General features: G+C 41.9%; 1 protein-coding gene and 1 long non-coding RNA gene across 2 annotated transcripts in view; one reads left to right on the forward strand and one right to left on the reverse strand.

Moving 5' to 3' along the window:
* foxk2b (forkhead box K2b) overlaps nucleotides 1–26,084 on the reverse strand; it is a 90,929-nt gene that overhangs the window by 11,191 nt on the left and 53,654 nt on the right. Inside the window, exons 3-7 of the mRNA XM_068004302.1 lie at nucleotides 25,458–25,611; nucleotides 23,203–23,349; nucleotides 22,869–23,062; nucleotides 12,334–12,509; nucleotides 578–862 (exon numbers count right to left, since the gene is read on the reverse strand). Coding sequence (XP_067860403.1) covers nucleotides 578–862; nucleotides 12,334–12,509; nucleotides 22,869–23,062; nucleotides 23,203–23,349; nucleotides 25,458–25,611 — 956 coding nt within the window. The remainder of the gene's footprint in view (nucleotides 1–577; nucleotides 863–12,333; nucleotides 12,510–22,868; nucleotides 23,063–23,202; nucleotides 23,350–25,457; nucleotides 25,612–26,084) is intronic.
* LOC137341230 (uncharacterized) lies at nucleotides 9,048–13,082 on the forward strand. The gene is made up of 3 exons (XR_010966988.1): nucleotides 9,048–9,101; nucleotides 10,274–10,301; nucleotides 13,038–13,082. It is a non-coding gene; the product is annotated as an uncharacterized lncRNA (long non-coding RNA).

Here is a 26,084-nt window from a genome sequence, read left to right on the forward strand (position 1 = left end):
AGACCATTCAGCCCATCGTGCCTGTGCCAGTACTTTGAAACAGCTATCCAATTAGTCCATTCCCCTGCTCTTTCCCCATAACACTGTAAATTTTTTCCCTGCTAGTATTTATCCAATTCCCTTTTGAAAGTTACTATTGAATCTGCTTCCACCACCCTTTCAGGCTGTGCATTCCACATTATAACAACTTGCTCCCTAAAAAAGTGTTTCCTCATGTCACCTCTGGCTCTTTTGGCGATCACCTTAAATCTGTATCCTCTGATTACCGACCCTTCTGCCACTGGAAACAGTTCTTATTTACTCTGGTCAAAGCAGTTCATGATAATGAACAACTCCATCAAATCTCCCCTTAATCTTCTCTATTCTAAGGAGAACAACCCCAGTTTCTCCACATAGTTGAAGTCCCTCATTCCTGGTACCACCCTAGTAAATCTCTTCTGCACCCTCTCTAAGGCCTTGACATCCTTCCTAATTGAACACAATACATCATATTTGATAATTACCTTCCCCAAACACACAGCAATGATTAGGTGTATTATATCAAGGTGCAGCATTTGACAATCCTAACTCCTCTTACCTTTCACTTCTTTATGTTCTCCATTTTCTGGCCGTTCCATTTTAGTCTGGTTGACCACAGCCTGTGTCACAATTGCCTGGTTTGCTACAGCGTAGCTGTTCGCTGCCAGATTAGCCATCGTAACAGACACAGCCGGTATCTGATGAACCACATGAACAGTTTGCAACATAGACTGCTGGGACGTTGATGTAACAGGAGTGGCCACGGTATACGTGACAGGTTTCATAGACTGTGAAATTTGGCGTTGGACAGTGATTAAAACTGGCTGAGTAGACAGCGGTGATCCTGAGAATAAGAAAAAATGGAAAACAATTAACCTTTTTGTACATGTGTCTTTAATTCAAACTGTGTGTCCATGGTATAAAAATATATCCATGGATGAACACCCTCACCACCCAACCTTTTAATACAATAAAGAATTCAAAGTCTTCAACAAAGTAAATCACATCTTTTTAAAATGATCTTTCCAGACACCATAAACTTACTCAAAACACACAGCAGTGGATTTGGCTAAAAAAAACCCCTGTAAAACGGCTTTAAATAGACTTATGCTAATTTTCTTACAGAAGGCATTTTTGAAATGACCCTCAATCAGATAAATTTAAGTTCACTTGTTACTAACTACTCATTTTATTTTATGATTGAAACTGGATTATTTTATCTAGTGCAATGCTCATCGATATGTTATTAACTACAAACCATTTCATAACTGACAACTGTATTCAGTCCCATTATACTACTCACATATATCCTGCATACTAAAAGTTTTGGTTATTGCTTAACATTGAGAGAGATATGTTTAGCTATATTTGTCTTTTTATAATGGGCTTTTTTTAAAAAAAGGTATCAAACATGCTGTAGAATTACCACCTGGGTGTGAGGCAAGCGGCCCACACAAAGCTGGAGTAGACCTGGGTGTGAGGGGCGAACAGCACTGACAAAGCGGGAGCGGAGAGCGGCAGGAGTGGACCTGGGTGTGCGAGGTGAGCGGCCCACACAAAGAGGGAGTGGCGAGAGCAGGCGTGGACCTGGGTGTGAGAGGTGAGCGGCCCACACAAAGCGGGAGTGGCGAGAGCAGGGGTGGACCTGGGTGTGAGAGGTGAGCGGCCCACACAAAGCGGGAGTGGCGAGAGCAGGGGTGGACCTGGGTGTGAGAGGCCCACACAAAGCGGGAGTGGCGAGAGCAGGGGTGGACCTGGGTGTGAGGTGAGCGGCCCACACAAAGCGGGAGTGGCGAGAGCAGGGGTGGACCTGGGTGTGAGAGGTGAGCGGCCCACACAAAGCGGGAGTGGCGAGAGCAGGGGTGGACCTGGGTGAGAGAGGTGAGCGGCCCACACAAAGCGGGAGTGGCGAGAGCAGGGGTGGACCTGGGTGAGAGAGGTGAGCGGCCCACACAAAGCGGGAGTGGCGAGAGCAGGGGTGGACCTGGGTGTGAGAGGTGAGCGGCCCACACAAAGCGGGAGTGGCGAGAGCAGGGGTGGACCTGGGTGAGAGAGGTGAGCGGCCCACACAAAGCGGGAGTGGCGAGAGCAGGGGTGGACCTGGGTGAGAGAGGTGAGCGGCCCACACAAAGCGGGAGTGGCGAGAGCAGGGGTGGACCTGGGTGTGAGAGGTGAGCGGCCCACACAAAGCGGGAGTGGCGAGAGCAGGGGTGGACCTGGGTGAGAGAGGTGAGCGGCCCACACAAAGCGGGAGTGGCGAGAGCAGGGGTGGACCTGGGTGAGAGAGGTGAGCGGCCCACACAAAGCGGGAGTGGCGAGAGCAGGGGTGGACCTGGGTGCGAGAGGTGAGCGGCCCACACAAAGCGGGAGTGGCGAGAGCAGGGGTGGACCTGGGTGAGAGAGGTGAGCGGCCCACACAAAGCGGGAGTGGCGAGAGCAGGGGTGGACCTGGGTGAGAGAGGTGAGCGGCCCACACAAAGCGGGAGTGGCGAGAGCAGGGGTGGACCTGGGTGCGAGAGGTGAGCGGCCCACACAAAGCGGGAGTGGCGAGAGCAGGGGTGGACCTGGGTGAGAGAGGTGAGCGGCCCACACAAAGCGGGAGTGGCGAGAGCAGGGGTGGACCTGGGTGTGAGAGGTGAGCGGCCCACACAAAGCGGGAGTGGCGAGAGCAGGGGTGGACCTGGGTGAGAGAGGTGAGCGGCCCACACAAAGCGGGAGTGGCGAGAGCAGGGGTGGACCTGGGTGAGAGAGGTGAGCGGCCCACACAAAGCGGGAGTGGCGAGAGCAGGGGTGGACCTGGGTGCGAGAGGTGAGCGGCCCACACAAAGCGGGAGTGGCGAGAGCAGGCGTGGACCTGGGTGCGAGAGGTGAGCGGCCCACACAAAGCGGGAGTGGCGAGAGCAGGCGTGGACCTGGGTGTGAGAGGTGAGTGGCCCACACAAAGCGGGAGTGGCGAGAGCAGGGGTGGACCTGGGTGAGAGAGGTGAGCGGCCCACACAAAGCGGGAGTGGCGAGAGCAGGCGTGGACCTGGGTGCGAGAGGTGAGCGGCCCACACAAAGCGGGAGTGGCGAGAGCAGGCGTGGACCTGGGTGTGAGAGGTGAGTGGCCCACACAAAGTGGGAGTGGCGAGAGCAGGGGTGGACCTGGGTGTGAGAGGTGAGCGGCCCACACAAAGCGGGAGTGGCGAGAGCAGGCGTGGACCTGGGTGTGAGAGGTGAGTGGCCCACACAAAGTGGGAGTGGCGAGAGCAGGGGTGGACCTGGGTGTGAGAGGTGAGCGGCCCACACAAAGCGGAAGCGGCAGGAGTGGACCTGGGAAATCAAAAAAAGTCTAAAAGTGACGACACAGACAGCAGGTAGGTGATTGGCTGGTGAGTATTATCGTTTTTTGTTTGCCCTCTAAGCTAGGGCAGTGGGTTAAACTACGAGCTGGGAAACTATAACTAGTACTTTATTAAATTAATAACAAAGTAGATAAACAAATTAGTTAATAAAACTAAAAACAGTGAGTGAATAAAAACTTTAATTCAATAAATAAAACAAGGTTAGACAGAGGTGGCAGGGCAGGTGGTGTGCCATAACTGCAGCGTATGAGAGTTTGTGGAGACCAGCAAGATCCCGAACAACCACATCTGCAGTGTCTGCAACTCGAGGAACTTTGGCTCAGATTTGTTGAGCTGCAGACATTGCAATGCATCAGGGAGGGGGAGGAGTTATCTGGACATTTTGATCCAGGAATCAGTCACAACCCTTAGGTTAGGTAGTGTTTAGATTTGGTCAACGGTCAGGGACAGAAGGATGTGACTGCGAGACAGGCAGGTATGGGGACCCAGGATGCAGTGATGGAGGAGCCTCAGCCTTTGACCTTGTCCAACAGGTATAAGGTACTTGTTATCTGTGTAGGCGAGAACAAAGAATGCAGGAAGGATGGGCAATTTGTCCACGGCACTATGGTACAGGAGGCCAATCATGTGGGGGGGGATTAAAAAGGAATGTGGTAGTGGTAGGGGATAGTAGAGTCAGGGGGTTAGACACTCTTCTCTGCAGCCACGACCAGGAGTCCTGAAGGCTGTGTTGCCTGCCCAGTACCAGGGTTAAGGATATCTCCTCACGGCTGGAGAAGGTTTGGAGCATGAGGGGGCGGATCCAGTTGTCATGGTCCAAGTAGGAACCAACGACATAGGTAGAACTAGAAATGAGGTTCTGCTGAGAGTTTGAGGAGCTCGGGTCCAAATTAATAAGCAGAACCTCAAAGGTAATAATCTGTGGATTACTACCTCAGCTATGTGCAAATTGGCATAGGGTCAAACAGATCAGAGAGTTAAATGCCCGAAGAGTGGTGTGGGAGACAGGGGTTTCAATTCATGGGGCACTGGTACCAGTACTGGGAAAAGAGGGAGCTGTTTCATTGAGACGGGCTCCACTTAAACCAGGCAAATCGAATAACTAGGGCAGTCGATAGGGCTTTAAACTTAAAAAAAGGGGGGAAAAAAAGTTCAGGTAAGGGTAAACTTATAAATCTAAAGAGAAAAGTCAAGGCCATAGAGCAGTGTAGCGATTTGGGTAAAGATAAGCAGAGTTGTCAGGAAGGGACCGTGTTTAACGGTAATAGTGCATCAGTGAATAAGATCAAATCAGGGAAAAATAGTAAAAAGTTAAAATTAAAGGCGCTTTATCTGAAAGCACGAAGCATTCGTAACAAGATAGACGAATTAATCGCACAAAGAGAGATAAAAATGGGTTTGACGTGGTAGCCATAAGTGAGACACGGTTGCAAGGTGACCAAGATTGGAAACTAAATATTCCAGGGTGCTTGACTTTTTGAAAAGACGGGCAAAATGGAACAGGAGGGGTGGTAGCCCTGCTAATAAAGGATGACATGAAGGCAGTAATGAGAAAGGATCTTGACTCAGAAGATGAGGAAGTAGAATCAGTATGGGTGGAGATAAGAAATAAAAAGGGGCAGAAAACACTGGTGCGAGTAGTTTATAGGCCCTCTAACAGTGGTTATACTGTTGGACAGAGTATCAATCAAGAAATAAGAGGAGCTTGTAACAAAGGTAATGCAATAATCATGGGGTTCTTTAATTTTCATATAGACTGGGCAAATCCAATTGGCAAAAGTAGTTTGGAGGACGAGTTCATGGAATGTATGAGAGACAGTTTCCTAGAACAATACGTCGTGAAACCAAGCAGGGAACAGGCTATTTTAGATCTTGTCTTGTGTAATGAGACAGGGTTAATTAGTAATCTCATAGTAAGGGATCCTCTGGGGAAGAGTGATCATAATATGATAGAATTTCACATTGAGTTTGAGAGTGACGTACTTGAGTCTGAGACTTAAAGCCAATTACATAGGTATGAGGGGTGTGTTGGCTATGGTTGATTGGGAAATTAGATAAGCAATGGCAAACATTAAAGAAATATTTCATAATTCTCAATGACTATACATTTGATTGAGGAATAAAAACTTAGCAGGAAAAGTGATCTATCCGTGGCTAACTAAAGAAGTTAAGGATAGTTTAAGATTAAAAGAAGAGGCGTATAATGTTGCCAAGAGGAGTAGTGAGCCTGAGGATTGGGAGAATTTTAGAATCTAGCAAAGGATGACCAAAAAATTGATGGAGGGAGAAAATAGAAAGAGTAAACTGGCAAGAAATATAAAAACAGATTGTAAGAGCTTCTACAAGTATGTAAAAAGGAAGAGAGTAGCGAAAGTAAACGTGAGTCCCTTAGAGGCTGAGACAGGAAAAATTATAATGGGGAATAAGGAAATGGTAGAGATGTTAAACAAATATTTTGTATCTGTCATCACAGCAAACGACACAAAAAACATACCAGAAATAGTGGGGAACCAAGGGCTTAATGAGAGTGAGGAACTTAAAGTAATCAATATTAGTAAAGAAAAAATATTGGAGAAATTAATGGGACTAAAAGCCAACAAATCCCCAGGACCTGATGGCCTACATCCTAGGGTTCTAAAAGAGGTGGCTGCAGAGATAGTGGATGCATTGGTTGTGATCTTCCAAAATTCCCCAGATTCTAGAACGGTCCCAGTGGCTTGGAAGGTAGCAAATGTAACACTGCTTTTCAAAAATGGAGGGAAGAGAGAAAACAGGGAACTACAGGCCAGTTAGCCTGACATCATCAGTCAGGAAAATGCTGGAATCTATTCTTAAGGACATGGTAACAGGACACTTAGAAAATCATAACATGATTAGGCAGAGTCAACATGGTTTTATGAAAGGGAAATCATGTTTGACAAATTTATTAGCGTTTTTTGAGCTAGGTGGGAAAATAAGCTGTGAGGAGAACACGAAGAGTCTGCAAAGGGATATAGACAGGTTAAGTGAGTGGGCATGAAGATGGCAGACAGAGTATAATGTGGGGAAATGTGAGGTTAGTCACTTTGGGAGGAAGAACAGAAAAACAGTATTTTTTAAATGGTGAGAAACTATTAAATGTTGGTGTTCAGAGAGATTTGGGAGTCGTTGTACACAAAACAAAGTTAACGTGCAGGTACAGCAAGCAATTAGGAAGGCAAATGGTATGTTGGCCTTTATTGCAAGGGGCTTGGAGTGCAAGAGTAAGGAAGTCTTGCTGCAATCGTACAGGCTTTGGTGGGACCACACCTGGAATACTGTGTACAGTTTTGGTCTCCTTATCTAAGGATAGAGGCGGTGCAATGAAGGTTCACTAGATTAATTCCTGGGATGAGAGGGTTATCCTGTGAGAGATTGAGTAGAATTGGCCTATACTCTCAAGTTTAGATGAATTGAAACATATAAGATTCCAAGAGGGCTTGACAGGGTAGAAGCTGTTTCCCTTGGCAGGAGAGTCTCAGCACAAGGGGTCGGCCATTCAGGACTGAGATGAGGAGGAATTTCTTCACTCAGAGGGTTGTGAATCTTTGGAATTCTCTACCTCAGAGGGCTGTGGATCCTCAGTCATTGAGTGTATTCAAGGCTGAGATCAATAGATTTGTGGACTCTAGGGAATCAAGGGATATGGGCATCAGGCGGGAGAGGGGAATTGAGGTCGAAGATCAGCCATGATCGTATTGAATGGTGGAGCAGGCTTGAGGGGCTGTATGACCTACTCCTGCTTTTATTTCTTAAGTTCTTATGTTATAATATGTCAAGAATACATTGAGAAAGTTAGAAGGCTGCATTAGGGTTAGGTTAAGTCTGTGGTATGGAGAGAAGACAAAGTAAATCACCACCAGATTTGATTGGACCCAACTGTACCTATCCAGTACATTTATGAAGGTGTTTCATTATATCTAGTTCCTCCAAATCGTGTACTTCCCAGAATTTGAAGTCTTGACAGTAAGAATATAAAATTAGAAACAGCAAATATAATCCTTTCCCCATACAGCTTGAGCAGGTTTTGATGGCTTTTGAGTTGACTGAATCTCTCCAAGCTTAGGAAGCTGATCATGCCAATACCAAAGTTGAATCTGGGAACTGCATTTATTTTTAAAGACATCAAATCTGCTCAAAGGAAAGCAGTAACCAACAGCATCTTTCCAGGTGAAATCTAAACTGCCTCAAAGTTTATTTGGGAATAATCAGCTGTGATACTTATTTCAAGGTTTTTAAACGGGATGCCATCTAAGCAAATATAGCAGCTTAGTGTAGTACTGACTGACCCATTTATTACCAGCAAGATACTTTATATAAAAACATGTACTTTTACACCAATACTATCCCAAAAATATGTTTATTTATGGAGTACCATAGCAACTGCAGCAATATTGATGACAGAGTGGGATAAAGAGTACTCTTGCCTAACCCCTCTACACCGTCCCATTTATAGCAGCAGAAGCCATAGACTTGTAGGCTTCTGGAGGTAAGTTTCCTGAAAAGCCGCAGGACAGGGGAAGTATGAACAACCACCTACTAAGAGAAATGTGAATAATAAATTAGAGGGGGTGCTGCCCCTCATCACTCTTGTAAACCTCTTTCAGCTGGAAAAAGGTCACCCGAGGCCAAGAAGGAAAGAATATTGCAACTTAAAAAAAAATTACGTGAAGGGATCTCTTGACTCCACCTTTCCTCAATACATAGATTTGCTTTAGTGCCATTTTGAACTTTTTTTTCCCCTCTACATTCATAACATCTAGACCATAGGTTTTCAAATTGGGGTCCACGGTAGGATCCCACAGGGACTATGAATACCATTCACCAAGGTCAGTGCTTCTTGAGAATTCGTCCCTCTATATTTTGTGTTTGTTTGAAAATGTTGACTTATTAGCACATTGTTTATGTTGCTGTGTGCTAATAAAAAACTCTGCAATGATAGGACTTTTTCCTTTGGGCAGCTGAAACATATTCAGAAGTTAGGGCAGGGGCTCACCATGGCTGTGTCAATATTTGCAGGGATTTCTCCCTCACCCACAGAAAAGTTTGAAAACCACTGATCCAGATCATGTATGGTAGAGGACAAATTCCAATTTTGCAGCAGTTAAACGTTCAGTTAGTATTATTTTCACAATCTGTATATCATGATTGTTGGCATACTGCAGCTTAAGCTTTGTTGAAGTATTTTCTAACTGATCTAACTTAGCCTTGCTCACCTTTTTCTGCGTGGGTGATTAATATATTATCCTTCCTCTAACAAAGGCCTTGTATGCTTTCCACTCTGTACCAAGAGAGGAGGTGTATTTTTCATTAAATTTGAAATACTTTTGCATCCTTTTTGATAAACTCTATACATTTGGCGTTTTGATTAATGACACAAGTCATTACATAATTCTAGTGTTCGTTAAGATTAATGAAATTTTTAACACTTTCATAGATTACTTACTAAGTAAGGTACAGCCATCATTCTTCAAATGAAGTTCTAAACTAACTATGGGCATTCGCCAACATTCTAAATGTCAAGGTTAAGTTTTATATCAAACACCTATCTCTGTGAGAGTATGCTACAATTTCCCCTTTGTACACATTATGTTCAAAATTATCTATACAGATCAAAATGCATTTACTTCTGACCAGAAAAGGCATTATCTACGGACTCAAAGCATCGGTAATGATGGGCTCAGGCCCAAACCAAGTTCCCTCCCACTACCAACAAAAAATGTAAGCATATATATTCTTGATATATATTAATGACTTGGACTTGGGTGTACATGGCACAATTTCAAAATTTGCAGATGACACAAAACTTGGAAGGGTACTGAACAGTGAGAATGATAGTGATAGACTTCAAGAGGATATAGACAGGCTGGTGGCATGAGCGGATACGTGGCAGATGAAATTTAGCGGAAAAATACGAAGTGATACATTTCGATAGGAAGAACGAGGAGAGGCAATATAAACTAGAGGGCACAACTCTAAAAGGGGTACAGGAACAGAGAGATCTGGGGGTATATGTGCACAAATCGTTGAAGGTGGCAGGGCAGGTTGAGAAAGCGGTTAAAAAAGCATACAGGATCCTGGGCTTTATAAATAGAGGCACAGAGTACAAAAGTATGGAAGTCATGAAGAACTTTTATAAAACACTGGTTCAGCCACAAGTGATGTATTGTGTCCAGTTCTGGGCACCACACTTCAGGAAAGATGTGAAGGCCTTAGAGAGGGTGCAGAAGAGATTTACTAGAATGATTCCAGGGATGAAGGGCTTCAGTTACGTGAATAGGCTGGAGAAGCTGGGGTTGTTCTCCTTGGAACAGAGATGGTTGCAAAGAGATTTGATAGAGGTATTCAAAATCATGAAGGGTCTAGACAGAGTAGAGAAACTGTTCCCATTGGCAGAAAGGTCAAGAACCAGAGGACACAGATTTAAGGTGATTGGCAAAAGAACCAATGGTGACATGAGGAAAACATTTTTTTACACAGTGAGTGGTTAGGATCTGTAATGCACTGCCCGAGGGGGTGATGGAGGTAGATTCAATCATGGCCTTCAAAAGGGAACTGGATAAGTATTTGAAAAGGAAAAAATTTGCAGGGCTACGGGGAAAGGGCAGTGAGTGGGACTAGCTGGATTGCTCTTGCATAGAGCCGGTGCAGACTTGATGGGCCAAATGGCCTCCCTCCATTCTATGATTCTATGATATGGAATGCAGTAGTCCCCATAATTTGTGTACTAATAATGAACCACTGACTAGATTCTATGGTCATCAAATGTTGCAAGTTGGAAAAATGTCCAGAGATCCACTAAGAATATTGATAAAGAAGCACCAGTGCCTAAAATTGACCAGTGGCAGCAGTGCTATATGAATCCAACACCTTATTGTGTCATTTACTTACAGGTCAAGGAAATCCCAATTCATGATCAAGGTAAGACCCACTGCCCACACAAATACTAAGTTTTACTTTTGTACAAAAAACCTTAGAGCGCTCAATGAAGCCATAAACCACTTAACATCTGACTCAAAAGCAAGTCCAGCAAATTACTTCTTCAGTAACTGAGCCCAGTGGGCAAGTATGCAGGAATGCTGATCAGATGACAACATAGTGACTACCCCAACAAAATAAAGCTTCACATCACAAAACACAAGTTTTGTAGGAGGAAGAGAAAGTTGCCATGAAGAGAACTTTGCATTAGGGGAGCCCCACTACCTCATAAGCATAAGATCTGATTACCTGAATTACACTCAGAATTGAGACAAGCAAAAGTCATTCCATATGACAAGCAGCAATTCACCTCCTGCCTTACATCTTTCCAGCATTTGCTGAGAGGCGGTACTTCCATCTTAAATAACCCGCCTGGAGTGATATGACCACATAAGATTTCGCATTTTATGAGCCTGAAGCTAGTACTCAGAAGTGGCTGAGTGATCTGTCAACTAGAGTACATTTCCACAAGACAGTTGTGAATCCCAACATCCTCTACCAAGGACTTTGTGCTCTCTTCACTTTACCATTCTCCAGTGACTGCAGCAAAGCACACACTTCCAACACTCATTGTGGAACAGTGGCCTATTTTTCTTAGAAAGAATTCTAGAAGATCTAGGATGCGAATCTGGAACCATGCCTCTCCATTCCCTATTTCTGCGTTTTGCTAGATCATGTCCTCGTCATTATTGTCGTTCTTAGAACCAGAGGGGAGATGAGGAGACATTTTGTTACACAGCCAATTGTTATAATCTGGAATGAACTGCCTGAAAGTATGGAAGCAGATTCAATAGTAATTTTCAAAAGGGAATTGGATAAATACTTGAAGGGGAGAAAGTTGTAGGGCTATGGGGAAAGAGCAGGGGAGTGGGACTAATTGGATAGTTTTTTCAAAGAGCTGATACAGGCAAGATGGGCTGAATGGCAGCCTCCTGAGCTGTAAGATTCCATGATTCTACGTAACTGAGCTATAAGTACTTGGTTAATACATTTTTTAAAAAGTCACATTTCTTCTGCAGTTCCTTAAAATGAACATAATTTCCTCTCAACAGATCTTCCAGTTGGTGACATTTTATTGATTCAGTAACCATACAAAAAAGAATTATTTCAAGAAGGGCTGGGAACAAATAAGTCCAAATTTTTTGACTTTCTGGATTTGTCTGAGTATATCTACTTCCTGCAAATGCTTCAGTTACCCAAAGTCTGGACCAAAGGAGAACAGAACTTCAGCATACATACAAACCTTTATTTTTTTGTTTGTGGCGGGGGGGGGGGGGGGGGGGGGGGGGAGGGGGTGGTGGTAGGCACAGCCTTGGATACTGGAATCAAGTTTAAATTCAACTGTTTTGTTGAAATGTAGATTGAAGCTTTTCTGATGCAATGAAAGAATTGACGACCAGTGTTGAGGAGGAATTTAATTCCCTTTTAAGATCGAGTACTGGATTTTGAAGCAAGTAGCAAACGTTTACAATTTTGATTTGAGGGGTATTGGTTAGGATAATTAATGGATGTGACCATGTGATTCCGTGATTTAACAAGACTCTAACAAACCTCCATTACAAAACCATTGCGAACCCACTATCAAAACAAATAAGATGCTCAGTTTTACCTAGCATAATTTCTTTAATCATAGAATATGAAATGCAGATTTTACTACTTGACTTTAATTCATTTGTGAAATAAAAAGGAAATTTAATTTATTTTCAACATTTTCATAGATTGCAGCTCATGTCAGTCATTTTATCATTTTGATGACTAGGGGTTTCAGCTCAACAAATATGCAACAGGTCATGTGTTACAACCACAACAAGAATTAAAATCTGGTTCAAGTCATAATTAAACACAGGAAAAAGCTGTTTCAAACTGGATTAACAAGTAAAAGATTTCCACAGCATAAAATAAAAACATCCCCTTCTCAACAACGGCTTAATAATTAATGCATCAGCTTATAAATTTGGATTTGTAGGGCACTCACCTGGTGCACTCTGAGCATATCTTGCCTCTTGTATTACTGCTAACTTAGGTTGCACAGTGCTAGATTCATGATCTGTGGGGACTGGAGAACCTTCCCTGGACAGACTCTCTGGGGTTTGCACACCACTGGAGTGGGATGAAAACACACCAGGGTGGCTTGGAGAAGCTGGTGCGCTTCTGTGGCAGAAGAGGGAAAAAAACAGTATGAGCACCACTTAAATACATACCAAGAAAACATAATAGACTGGCAGTTTAATAGTGGCCAATAAGCTTCACTTCATTTGATAAACTAACACTGGAATACTTGATGTTGGAAGATCCTGAAAATACCAGCATACATGTTAATCAATCAGAACTCTTAAATCGAATATTTCCTCAAACATTTTCTGTAGCATGTGCTCAAAACAGCAATCAAGAGTTCCTCCCCTAAATAACTCAAACTATTTCAAACTGTATAATCTTTGGCACAGTGATAGCAAGTTGCATGTCAGTTGAGCATGCAAGTCAATAATGAGTGCATAAATTGGACACATGCTGCATGCATTCAGGTTACATTCTGATCAATGGCTAGCCTTCATGCAAACAGTAGTACTTTGTTTACTACAGTAAGTTTTACATTCCTTTAACTCAAAGATGACGGAATTAGCATTTTTTGTCAATCCACATATGATTCTTGAGTATTTTTCAATTACATTTTTTTGTTAGGGGCTGAGGAAGAAGAGAAATTGTTCTTGAAAAGTTTTAGCAGCGAATGAGAATGCACTCGTACACAATGCCTCTGAACTCAGAAATTAAGCTTTACTGGGAACTATTTGGTAAGTGGAATATTTTGTTCGTGAAAACGAGTCAGCTTGATTCAGTTGGTAGCGTTCTCATGTGTGTCAGAAAGTTATGGGTTCCACACCCAACTCCAGCATTTGAGCATAATCTAAGCTAACACTCCAATGTAGCAGTGAGGTAGTTTGGCATTATGGGAATGGCCATCCTACAGATGAGAGGGTGAATAAAGCCCTCAACTGTCTGTTTAGGTGGATGTTAAATACTTCATAATATTACTCAAAACAACAGGAAATTCGCCTGGTTTCCTGACCAACATTCCTCCCTCAAACAACCTCATCAAAAACAGATTAACTGGTCATTCATCTCATTGTAGTCTGTGTGCATAACAGTCACTGCATTTAAAAGTAATTCACTGAATGTGAAGCACAGATGTTTCAGAAAGATGAGGCACAAGATAAATTTAAGTCTTTTTTGGGCACTCATTTATATCATCTGTAGTTCGAATTGCAAGATTCTGCTGAGTTACACAATCATTGCTCTCCTGTGATCCAAACTAAATATACCTAAAGTGTCATAACCTACAAGGCTATGGACCAAGTGCTGGAAAGTGGGATTAGGCTGGGTGGCTTATTTTCGGTCGGCGCGGACACGATGGGCCGAATGGCCCCCTTCTGTGCCGTAAATTTTCTACAATTCTAAAAGTAAAAGCACCATATAAAGTGATCCAGTAAAGAAAGGAAGCAACAGCTATCACATTTGACTATCGGTGTATGAATGGGCAACCTTGCAATGGTAACTTAAAAAGAACATAATGCTGTGTGACCTAACTAACTGGAATAGCCGTAAGCAGGAAGCTGCTACCTCAGAATGGCAGCTCATCTCCATCAAAAGACCCAGACTTGATTTGACAGATTTAGTGCTGAAAAATGCAAGTAACTAAGACCGGCAGCTCCACTTTAATGGAGATTACCCAAAAAATTGGAACGTCAAGCAACAGGTAAGCCCATTTCCATAACCAAGTCCTAATATTAAACAGTTCCATCATGGTTCAGCAGATATAATTCCAAGAATTGTTTTAAACTGCCCAATTTCTAAAAATGCTACAAGGACTGATGAAAGACAGCCAAATATGTTACTATTGGGGCCAACCTCTATACCTGTTGTCTTGAAGAAAATTATCACCTGCTGCACCTCTACAGCTAAGCCATAGCTGTTGACCAACCCAGAACAAGTGGGTAGCAGAAGTGCCAAAGGATAGCAACCCGATTAAACAAATCGAGATGGCTTTCTAGATCAGTATGTTGAGGAACCAAATAGGGAACAGGCTATTTTAGATCTAGTATTGTGCAATGAGAAAGGGTTAATTAATAAATCTTGTTGTAAAGAAGCCCTTAGGGAAAAGTGACCATATGAGGATAGAATTCTTCATTAAGTTTGAAAGTGATGTAGTTCAATCCGAAACTAGGTATGAGGCGCAAGTTGGCTATGATTGATTGGGGAATTACATTAAAAAGGTATGATGGTAGACAGGCAATGGCTGGCATTTAAAGAATTAATACATAATCTGCAACAAATATATATTTCTTTAAGGCACAAAAACCAACAGGAAGAGTGGTCCAACCGTGGCTAACAAAAGAAATTAAAGATAGTATTAAATCAAAGGAAGAGGCATATAAAGTTGCCAGAAAAAGCAGTAAGCTTTAGAATTCAGCAAAGGAGGACCAAGAAATTGATAAAGAAAGGGAAAATAGAATGAGAGTAAACTAGCGAGAAACATAAATGTAAAAGCTTCTATAAGTATGTAAAAAGGAAAGGACTAACAAAGACAAATGTGGGTCCCTTACAGACAATTTATAATGAGGAATAAGGAAATGGCAGAGAAATTAAACAAATGCTTTCTGTCTGTCTTCACGGAAGAAGACACAAAAAACCTTCCAGAAATATTAGAGAACCAAGGTTCTGGTGAGAAAAAGGGAACTAAAGAAATTATTAGTAAAAAAAATATAGTACTAGAGAAATTAATGGGACTGAAAGTCAATAAATCCCAAGGACCTGATGATCTACATCCCAGAGTTTTGAAAGAAGTGGCTGGAGATAGTGGATGCATTGGTTGTCATCTTCCAAAATGCTATAGATTCTGGAATGGTTCGTGCAGATTGGAGAGTGGCAAATGTAACTCTATTATTTAAGAAAGGAGGGAGAGAAAACTGGGAACTACAGACCTGTCAGCCTGACATCAGTAGTAGGGAAAATGCTAGAATCTATTATAAAGGATGTGATAACAGGACACTTAGAAAATAATAGGATTTGGCAGAGTCAACATGGATTTATGAAAGGGAAATCATGTTTGACAAAACTACTGGAGTTCTTTGAGGATGTAACTAGTAGAATAGATAAGGGGGAACCAGTGGATGTGGTGTATTTGGATTTTCAGAAGGCTTTCGATAAAGGTCCCCCACAGGAGGTTGGTGAACAAAGTTGGAGCACATGGAATTGGGGGATAATATACTGGCATGGATTGAGAATTGGTTAACAAACAAAAAACAAAGAGTAGGAATAAATGGATCTTTTTCAGGTTGGCAGACTGTGACTAGTGGGGTACCACAGGGATTGGTGCTTGGGTCTCAGCTATTCACAATTTAGATCAATGATTTGGATGAGGGGACCAAATGTAATATTTCCAAGTTTGCTGATAACACAAAACTAGGTGGGAATGTGAGTTGTGAGGAGGATGCAAAGAGGCGTCAAGGGGATAAAGACAGGTTAAGTGAGTGGGCAAGAACATAGCAGATGGAATATAACGTGGAAAAATGGTGAAGCTATCCACTTTGGTAGGAAAAACAGAAATGCAGAGTATTTTTTAAATGGAGAGAGATTGGGAAATGATGATGCTCAAAGGGACCTGGGTGTCCTTGTACATGAGTCACTGAAAGCTAACATGCAGGTGCAGCAAGCAATTAGGAAGGCAAATGGTACATTGGTCTTTATTACAAGAGGATGAGAGTACAGGAGTAAAGATGTCTTACTGCAATTATATAGGGCCTTGGCAAGACCGCACCTGGAGTATTGTGTACAATTTTGGTCTCCTTACTTAAGAAAGGATATGCTTGTCATAGAGGGAGTGCAACGAAGGTTAACCAGACTGATTCCTGGGATGGCGGGATTGTTGTATGAGGAGAGATTGAGTAGACGAGGCCTGTATTCTCTAGAGTTTGGAAGAATGAGAGGTGATCTCATTGAAACATACAAAATTAGTGCTCAACAGGGTAGATGCAAGGAGGATGTTTCCCCTGGCTGGGCAGTCTAGAACCAGGGGTCACAGTCTCAGAATAAGGGATAGGCCATTTAGGACTGAGATGAGGAGAAATTTCTTCATTCAGAGGGTGGTGAATCTTTGGAATTCTCTAACCCAGAGGGCTGTGGAGGCTCAGTCATTGAGTACATTCAAAACAGGGATTGATAGATTTCTAGATATTAAAGGCATCAAGGGATATGGGGATAGTGTAGGAAAATGGCGTTGAGGTAGAAGATCAGCCATGATCTTGTTGAATGGCGAAGCAGACTCGAGATGGCTTACTCCTGCTCCTATTTCTTATGTTCTAACCTATAACAAGTCTGAGGAGCTCATTGACTTCTTTGCTATCAAGATAAAGACTATCCATTCAGCTGCCTCTGCTGCTTCCCTCTCTTCCCCTTGCCCAAGCCAAACCTCCTCCTGAGCCCCATCTAGTTTCACTCCCATTTCACCCACCGCCCCCAATTCAGGAGTTAATTTCATCTCATCCATGAGAACTATCTCTTGCTCTCTTTATCCTATTCCCATGAAACTGCTGACCACTCAACAACCCTTCCTGGCCCCCATGCTAGTTGACATTATAAATGGTTCCCGGTGCTAGGGCACTGTCTTCCTCCATTTAAAAACCGTTATCATGTCGTCATCCTCCTCCTCAAAGAACCCTCAACCCTTTACCCTCAACTTCTCTGTCCTTGTAAACTACTGCCATATCTGCAAACTCCACCTCTCAAGTCCTTAATTATGTTGTCACCTCCCAAATCCATACCCATCTTTTCTGCAACTCCCTTTTGAATTCTTCCAATTGGCTTTCCGCCCTGCCACAGCACCAAAATGGCCCCACGAAATCATGACCGACTGTGACTGTGGTACATTATCGCTCTTTGTCCTCCTCGACCGCCTCTGATATGGTCAACCTGTTGAGATACTCACTTCAGTGTGAACTTTCTTCAGAGGGTGTAAACCATATTAAGCAGATGTCTGTTTTATCCCAAACCTATTCAGGAGGTTGAATGTGGTATTTTATATGGCATGACTTGTTTTTCAGCTTCAACAATGACATGGTGGATATTAAGGAGCTTTTCTCTGCTATTGATACCATTTTGTAGAGCCGTTAACTTCCAGATCAGAAACAAGTGATGCTGAAATTACTGCCGTCAGATATATACAAAATTGGAGAGTGGCAAACAAATGGTGTCATCTCTGGCACTGGGAAGACCATGTCAACAACTGTCGAGGTCAGGGCTTGATATTACCCATGCACCACTACAGTCAAGACCTGAAAACTCAATTAAGTTACAAACATTCAGCTTCTTGGCTTGGTGATCTCATCTCGTCTATGCTAGACCAAATAAGTACAAAATAGCTGGAAAAGGAAATCCTCACGAAAGCTCAACTTACTTGTCACCGCTAGTAATGTCGGTGTTCAGCAATGGCTGCAAAGCAAACCTATTATTATCCTTAGGCTCAGTGCAATCTAAAGCCATAGAGCCAGTGAACATAATGAGGATAACCTATTCAGGACCAAATTCCAGACTTTCCAACATCAAACAGATGCGTTATCAAGTCTATACAAGGTAATGACCAGAGCAGCACAGCAGTTTTCATTGCTTTAACAAGACCTTCTCATTTCTGCCAGGAACAAGACCTGCTTGCAACTCAACATTTTTTACCAATCCAAAAAGTTCACTGAATAGCAGTGACAAAGTTTCGCACACCACTTCGCTTCCCTGTGGAGTTCACCAATGTGTACACAAGTCAAATACAGAATTGCTGAATCAGGCTGCTAGACAATGTACACGATGGTTAAAATCTGCAGTTTGGCCACCATTTCCTCAGTAGAATTTTCTTCATACTTTCTGTACTCTGAGTGATCACCATGATACATCTGCTTGTTCCATTTGTCTCCAGCTGCATCCTGTTATTCCAGCTTATATAAAAAAACTAAAACTATAAAGTAGGGCATTTCATCTCTTGGTCCACAAAGGGACTAGTGTAACCACTCTCAAAATGTGGAACGAAGCTTATCCAGATGAGTCATGGAAAATCTTGAGCAGAAAGGGAAAAAAATTCCAAAACACGGTAGCTCAAATTCTTGTAAAAGCAAATTGCAATCAGACACTGGCAAATGCGCAATGAGTCTTCAAAACAACTCCTGAGCGACAATGATACTGTAAATAGTTTAATTAAAAAAAAACATGGTTTGAGGTTCTGTTCAAATGATAACGACAAAACAGAGCATGAAGCAGCATCCTGCTTTGTATTGACACTTCAACTTCAGTCCTGACATGGCTACAGGTGATCATCCATTAGGATTTTTCACAAAGACCTGTCAAACCAACATAACTTACAGTAAGTTTGTTTATTTGACTGCTACTCTTCCTGAAGGATAGGTTTGCAAAAAGTCCCAATGGATTTTCATCTGCAGTTATGTCAGGACTGGAATGCTGCATGAAGCTTCACTTTGTACTCATCACTTTGATGTAACAGAGTGGAGCTGACGTCTATTTATTCATTTCAGTTCAGATACACCAAAATTTGTTCCTTAAGGTATATCACATGTAGATCCTGTGTAAATGAAAATCACAATCCCATTAGGATGACCCAGGAGTGCTCAAAACAATGCTCGACAGGGTGCAATGAATTAAGTTTAATTAATGAAATAGCAGACCAGGGTAGACAGTTATGAAAGAAATATGGTGGGTGGGGTGTGGAGGAGAAGATATTACAGGAACAGAGGTCATTAACATACTTTCACATCTATTTTTAAAAAGTCCACTCGGTTATTTTGAATGGCCCATTGAAGTGGCACTGGGATAACCCAATGCTACCAGATCACCACTACAAGTTCCCCTCTCAGAGGGGGGTACCAATAAATGACTAGCACAAATGGTCTGTCCAAGCTAACATATGTACAAAATAAAACTAAAACTAAATCATAATCTGGTTTGTTTCATTAACAATGCAATTAACATCTTGAAGCACCTACTGGTCACAGAAGGCTGCAAAGTGTATTGGTGAACACCGCATGATCCCTCCCCAGGGCCGCTCCCGCACACAAGGAAGAGAGGCAAGTAATCAGAGCGACAATCCACATCCTACATGTGTGGATCCTACACTTCCTGGACCCATCAATAGTTATTTTGGGCAGGCCCAACAGCAAACCCATTAGGAGGTCTTCCAATCGGCTTGATTCTTTCCCCACCACAGCAGCGTTGAACTAAAATTCATGCAAAAGTTGAGAAGCAACAACTTTAAATTGCGGAAGAGGAGCTGCAACCTCCGACACTAAATAAATGTGAAATACATTTTTCTTCAGCCAACAGAATGAACACAGGGCCTGGGCATCTGTGAAGTAGCTCAGTAGGGCATTGGAAGCTCCGTGCTCCACACTCCATCCCAGGTCCCTAATGGTGCAGGGAAGATCCCCAAATACAAGTCTTTCAATTGGGGACACACACCTCTACCAGCCAGCAACATGTTTCTCCAAGACGTGTCCGGACAGAAGAGGGCAAGGAAGAGTAGAGTGTGCAGCAATAACCTGTACAGGAAATCCCTTAGTGCAGAATGGAAAATGGCACTGAGATAATTTGCGAGAGAAAGCCCAAGTTGTGAGGCAGAGGTTCCTGAGGTAGGTTCAGGGCCTTGCGCCAATGAACAATTTTGTTTGAACGCTGGTGAAATCAGCCAGAATCCTTCCATGTGCATGAGACTGCTCAACACACCAAACAGAGTCAGGGCCACATGCAGTTTTTAGTGCCCACACGGCTTTGGCCGTAGGCTGGACGTAACACCAGGACATCCAACATCACTGGCGATATCCAGTCCGCTTTGCTGCCATCCAGTAGGTCCCCGATCCTGGTTACCCTTGCAGCAAGGGCTCTCCTCTCTGCCAGCCAAAGCCGATCATGTGCAGATGGGAAGGAGCTGCTCAGATAGAATAGCCGTTACCTGAGATGGGAAAGATTTTTTTTAAAAAGTGCACCTAGCATCAAAAATTACATTTTCTGGGGCAGAATCTCAAAGAATCCCCAGAAAATAATCTGATGGCGTCAGTTTTTGCAGTCCTCTTCAGTGGGTGCGTGAAAGGTTTTGAGAATTTTTTGGTGAGACATGGCCTCAAAAAATGATAATAGGGCTAATTAACTAGTATTTAACAGAGACTTATTTGTTCACAGGTCAAGAAAATCCACCAAATGTTTAATTCAGAATCAGCAGCACACAAAACTCCTCCAGTCATAATATGTTAACTCCAAAGGCTAAAAAGGGATAAGCACAGCAAGGATAAAGATCAAGACTTAGCTTGGGAAGTAAACAAGTACTTGCACATCATGTCCTACAATTGGTTTAAGTGAACGCTAAAAATAAATAATTGCTTCCTACGTTCAACATAGTTTGCATGGTGTTTAAGTACCCAAACCTAATGTTTTCTGGTACACTATGGATCCTACAGCCACCATCGCGATGTTCCCTAACTGTTCACTGTTCCTTCTTCTTACTGTCCACATGTCTATAGCTTTACTGCCAACAATGTCAGCGAACGAATGCTTAACACATTAGTACGACATTCCCCTCTGCTATTTCAATGGAGATGTTATCCATTTATTTTAAATGCTTAAAATTGGTGTTAAAATAGCAGACTGCGGAATGTTGTGTGAACATGTAACTTCTAGACTAGTATCTCTATATTTTATGCATCATCACTTTCCTTTGGCTGGACTGTCAGTATGCTATCTTCGCATTTCCAGATATTCCCTCCCTCTTTTTCTCAGTTTATTCAGGTTAAAGGATAGAGGTCAGTTGAAGGATAGAGGTCAGTTCCATTAAACATATGTTCCTCATCACTGCATTAGCAACAAACCTCAAATACTTGCACAATGAATCACGTTATAACTGTGACTTTCACAGGTGAGGCCACTTCTGACTATCATGGCAGCACAAAATTATTAACAGGCACTACAGTTTTAAATAAGCACTTTCTTTCCCAGTTTTCTCCATGATTACTTGCTGGATTTACATTCTTCAGTTTCTTTAGCAGTCCAGCAGGTGGCACTCGAAAGAACTTTCTGGACCACAGTAAATGGATGTTTCTTCTCTCCATGTACTCCATAGCGTAATTTAATATAGTGCTTTATATTTAGAAAGACATCTTCATTTCACTCACTGCTGAGATCTGAGAAACATCCACTAGAAATCAGTTTTCCATTTTCACTGCAAGTGTTAAAGTGGCATAAAATACCTATGACTGAACACAAAACTGAAGCATACAGGATACTCAGTGTAGAGAAATTCATTTTTAAAAAAAGGGATAAAAATAAAACTCCATCACCATTCCTATCATAGTATGATGGTATGTTACAGCACAGGAGACCGCCATTGGGCCCATCGTGCCTGTGCCAGCTCTTCTGAAAGAGCTATCCAATTAGTCCGACTCCTCTGCTCTTTCCCCATAAATTTGCAAATTTTTTCCCTTCAAGTATTTATCGAATTTGAAAGGGATTATTGAATCTGCTTCCACCACCCTTTCAGGCAGTGCATTCAAAAATCATAACTCTGCATAAAAAATGTTTCCTCATGTCGCCTCTGGTTCTTTTGCCAATCACCTTAAATCTGTGTCCCCTGGTTACCGACCCTTCTGCCACTGGAAACTGTTTCTCCTTATTTACTCTGTCAAAAGCATTCATGATTTTGAACACCTCTATCAAATCTCCTCTTAACCTTCTCTGGTCTAAGGAGAACAATCCCAGCTTCTCCAGTCTCTCCACATAACTGAAGTTCCTCATCCCAGGTACCATTCTAGCAAATCTCTTCTGCACCCTCTCTAAGGCCTGGACATACTTCCTAAAGTGTGATGCCCCGAATTGAACACAATACTCCAGCTGAGGCTTAACCAGTGCTTTATAAAGGTTTGGCATAACTTCCTTCGTGTTGTGAAACCCTTGGGTTTGGGGATTTGTAATATTTCACAACACCAGTGTTACTGGATAGAAATTTTATATACAACCTTTTTAAATATCACTCTTCCAATTACACATTTTGCCTGAATATAAACCAAAAGCGCATTTTTTCTTGGCAAAACTCTTAATCTGGGTTCAAATTTTTGGGTTGGATGCAAAGAATCTCTAGTGCATGGACTAAACCAAATTTAACAACATTTATCCCAGTCTGTACTTATACAGTTAAAATCAAGAATCACTTGCAATACTTAACTATCAATAACATTAAAAATATTAATTAGGGTATTCTGAGCATCAGCATTTAACCCATTAGGCTATGTTAACCAGAAAATAACACTCCAGTACAATAGACTATTGGGCAAAATGCTGAAAATACAATGAATGGATTTTTAAAAAAAAGGCTGAATGCTCTATTGATGGAATGCATCAAATTCAAGAAATACTATTAGTTTAAGTGGGTCAAAGATTACATTTACTGTTGTACATAATTCCACGCAGTTTCCCCACCTGGAAGAAAGAGGTCCTAAGGGAGTTCTGAAGCAGGGCACTCCCCTTGGCCTTCGTTTCCTAAAGGCCTGCTCTGTTAGTTTGCTTTCAGAAGCAGGGTCTATCCTCCAGAATGAGCCTTTCCCAGGCTCCTCCTGGGAACGTGGTACCTTAATGAAGTAGCGATTCAGGGAAAGATTGTGTCGGATGGAATTCTGCAGGAAACGAGAGAAAGGTAAAACATTCTGCAAACAAATTATATTTTCCTGCATTGCATAAATGACTTTGAAATCACAGAGGAAATCTTGCACCGCAGTTTTTGTTAGTACCTGCAAAACTGTGATGTCATGTTTACCTGCCAGCCTTTGTCTGCTGTCCTGTAATATGGATAATTCTTTGTGATGTGTGTGTAGATTCCACTTAATGTAAGCTGTTTATCTGGTGCTGTTGTGATGGCTTGAACTATTAACTGTGCATAGGAGTACGGTGGCTTTGCATCATCCTGTCATTAAAGAACATTGTTAATTCTAAAAAATGTGAACAATAAATTAAGAGCTTATTCATTCATTACTGAAAGTCTTTTCATTTTTCTTAAAAACTGTATCAGTAATGCATATTGCTCAAAACAGAATATTTTCATAACTTTCGATACACTCAAAACACTTTTGCCAAAACAAGTTCCTTGTGCATGTGCACATTCCGTTATATTGTGTGCTTCTTCCAAGCTCCATATTCAGAATCAATGTTATGAAAAGGACTCTAATGGTTTTAACTGATTTGGTAAGGCTTTTAAAAACAGATACTTCTAACAAATGTACTGATGCAGGTTTTTTACATTTTCAGTACAGTTTTTTTAAATGGAAGTTTGGGATTTGTTTTGGTCAATGTTATTTGAAATTAGGAATTTATTATTTTAGTAGATTCAAGTACAGCCTAGATTGATCTTTCCCCTCTCCCCACTAGTTGAAAGGGTTATACATGAAGTGAGTTTGGGCACTCAGCGAAGAGCCGAGTGGGTGCAGATGTACATCATGTAATAGAGAACAAACTGGAATTCGTGTCAATCTCACTCAGACAGGCATTAAAAAATATTACACTAGTGCAACAGGGGCTGCTCTTCTAAGGTTGGTCAAGGCACATTGTTCAAGCAGAGCAGACAGAACTTTATACTGCACCTGATCCATGCTTTATCTGCCCGGCAATGCTCAATGTGAACATAACTTCAATAAAAGGAGATTTAAAATAAATCTGGTTCTTAAATTTACAGGCTGCCCTTTTAGAAAAATGAATTAAGAATTTTAAACTTGCTAAAGATGTCACCAGTCATTTTGAATCTCCTTTAAAATGGAAAATTAATGAAACATCGAGCATAGACTCCCTCTTGTATACTTACAATTTCATGTAGTTTAATTCTGAAGGCAACTTGAAGTACATTTGCATGAAACAGCACAATAATCAACTTTGGTTAGTACAGGTAAAACAGATTTGATACTGTTAATGCACTAAAGCTGTACAATAAATTTTGGTGTTTAAAAAAAATTGGGTCAAAATATATGGGATTTTCAAGCTATAAAATGCTGTGTTATATCCCCTTGTTATTGCAGTTCTGTCATGGAATAGCAAGAAACTAATCCTACCCTCCCTCTCCCTCCCCCACAAACTGAGAGGTTTCATCTGTCTGTTTTATCAGAATGCAATACAAGTAATGTGAGCCTTGGCTCAGTCAGTAGCACTCTTGCCTCTGAGCCTCAAGGTTGTGGGTACAAGCCCCACTCCAGAGACTTGGGCATATAATCTAGGCTGACACTTCAGTGCAGTCCGGCAGCATCCTCTTTTGGATGAGTGGGCGTAAAAGATTCCATGGTACTACTCAAAGAAGGGCTGGGGAGTTCTCCTGGTGTCCTGGCCATTATTTATCCATCAACTAGAATCACAAACAGATCATTTGGTCATTTGTTTCAGTGGTGTTTGTGGAATCTTGCTGTGCACAAATTGGTTGCCGCATTTCCCTACATTATGACAGTGATTACACTTCAGAAGTATTTTGGGACGTCCTGAGAGCATGCACTATATAAATGGAAGATCTTTCCTACTTTCTAGGGAAGAGCAGCAATTTGGAGGGCAAGTAGATCCCTGTCATCCATGTCACAGATATACTTTCCAGTGTCTGGTGTAGTTTACCACTGCAAAGATATGTGAATAGCTCGTCTGCCTGCCCTCGACATCAAGAAATCACATATAGTGCTTAAAATACATATGTGGAAGTGGGGGGGGTGAGAGAAAGAGAATGAGGCTAAGAGAAGAAAATTAAGACATAGTTACAAACTTCAATTATGTTTCAACAAAACCATTCAGCATACAGCAAAAAAATAAGCTTGCTGAATTAGTTGCATGGCACTCTGATAAAACAGACAGATGGGTGCTCTGTACCATTTAATTAAAAATTAACATTTGTATCCACATATAAAACAGTGCTTTCACATAGGGTCTATTTGCTGATGAAAAAATTTTATTTATATATTTTACATCTTACAACTCTGATCAACTTTTTAAATTGAGAAGAAAGATAACCAAACAGATTTTAAAGCAATAACTATTTTGGGCACTGACCTTTGGGCTGTCTCCATCTGATGTTTCCTTGTCATTCTCCGAATTGTTCTGTGTATGGTCAGACATTATTTGCAGGTCACAATGAAGTCCACGACTTATTCGGTAGCCAGACGAACCAGCACCCCTGGGGCTGGAAGGGCAGGAGTTTGCAGCACTGTAGATGAAACCAAACAAACAGTCTCAGTGAGCTAATATTGCAGCCGAAATGCAACATATAACCAATTAATAACTGAATTAAAAGAAAAATAAGGGTTAAAACTTTGACAACTCTTAGATAATTATTTATAGTAGCATTCACTTTGAAAATAGTGTAGTGCGATCAAGCTGCAGTCTGATGAGAGGAGAACAGTATAATAAAAGACAATGAAGATGAGGAATATTCACAATGCCTTTAACATGGATAAGACATCCTAAAGCACTTCACTGAGGAAAAAAGGTGTCAAGCCTTTGTGGGAGGGTTTGGAGAGGTAACCAAAAGCTCAGTAGAAAGGATGTGTTTTGAGAAGGCTTTTAAAAGCAGGGAGGGTGTACTTGGATATGTAGAAAAGGATTTTAAAATTGTTCCTCTGGCCATGGATGTAGGTAGGGGAGTTGGTGTGAAGGGCAAGTAAAGAGTGAGCAGGTGGG

The sequence above is a fragment of the Heptranchias perlo genome, chromosome 23 (assembly GCF_035084215.1).
Source record: "Heptranchias perlo isolate sHepPer1 chromosome 23, sHepPer1.hap1, whole genome shotgun sequence".
In the NCBI taxonomy this organism is placed as follows: Eukaryota; Metazoa; Chordata; class Chondrichthyes; order Hexanchiformes; family Hexanchidae; genus Heptranchias; species Heptranchias perlo.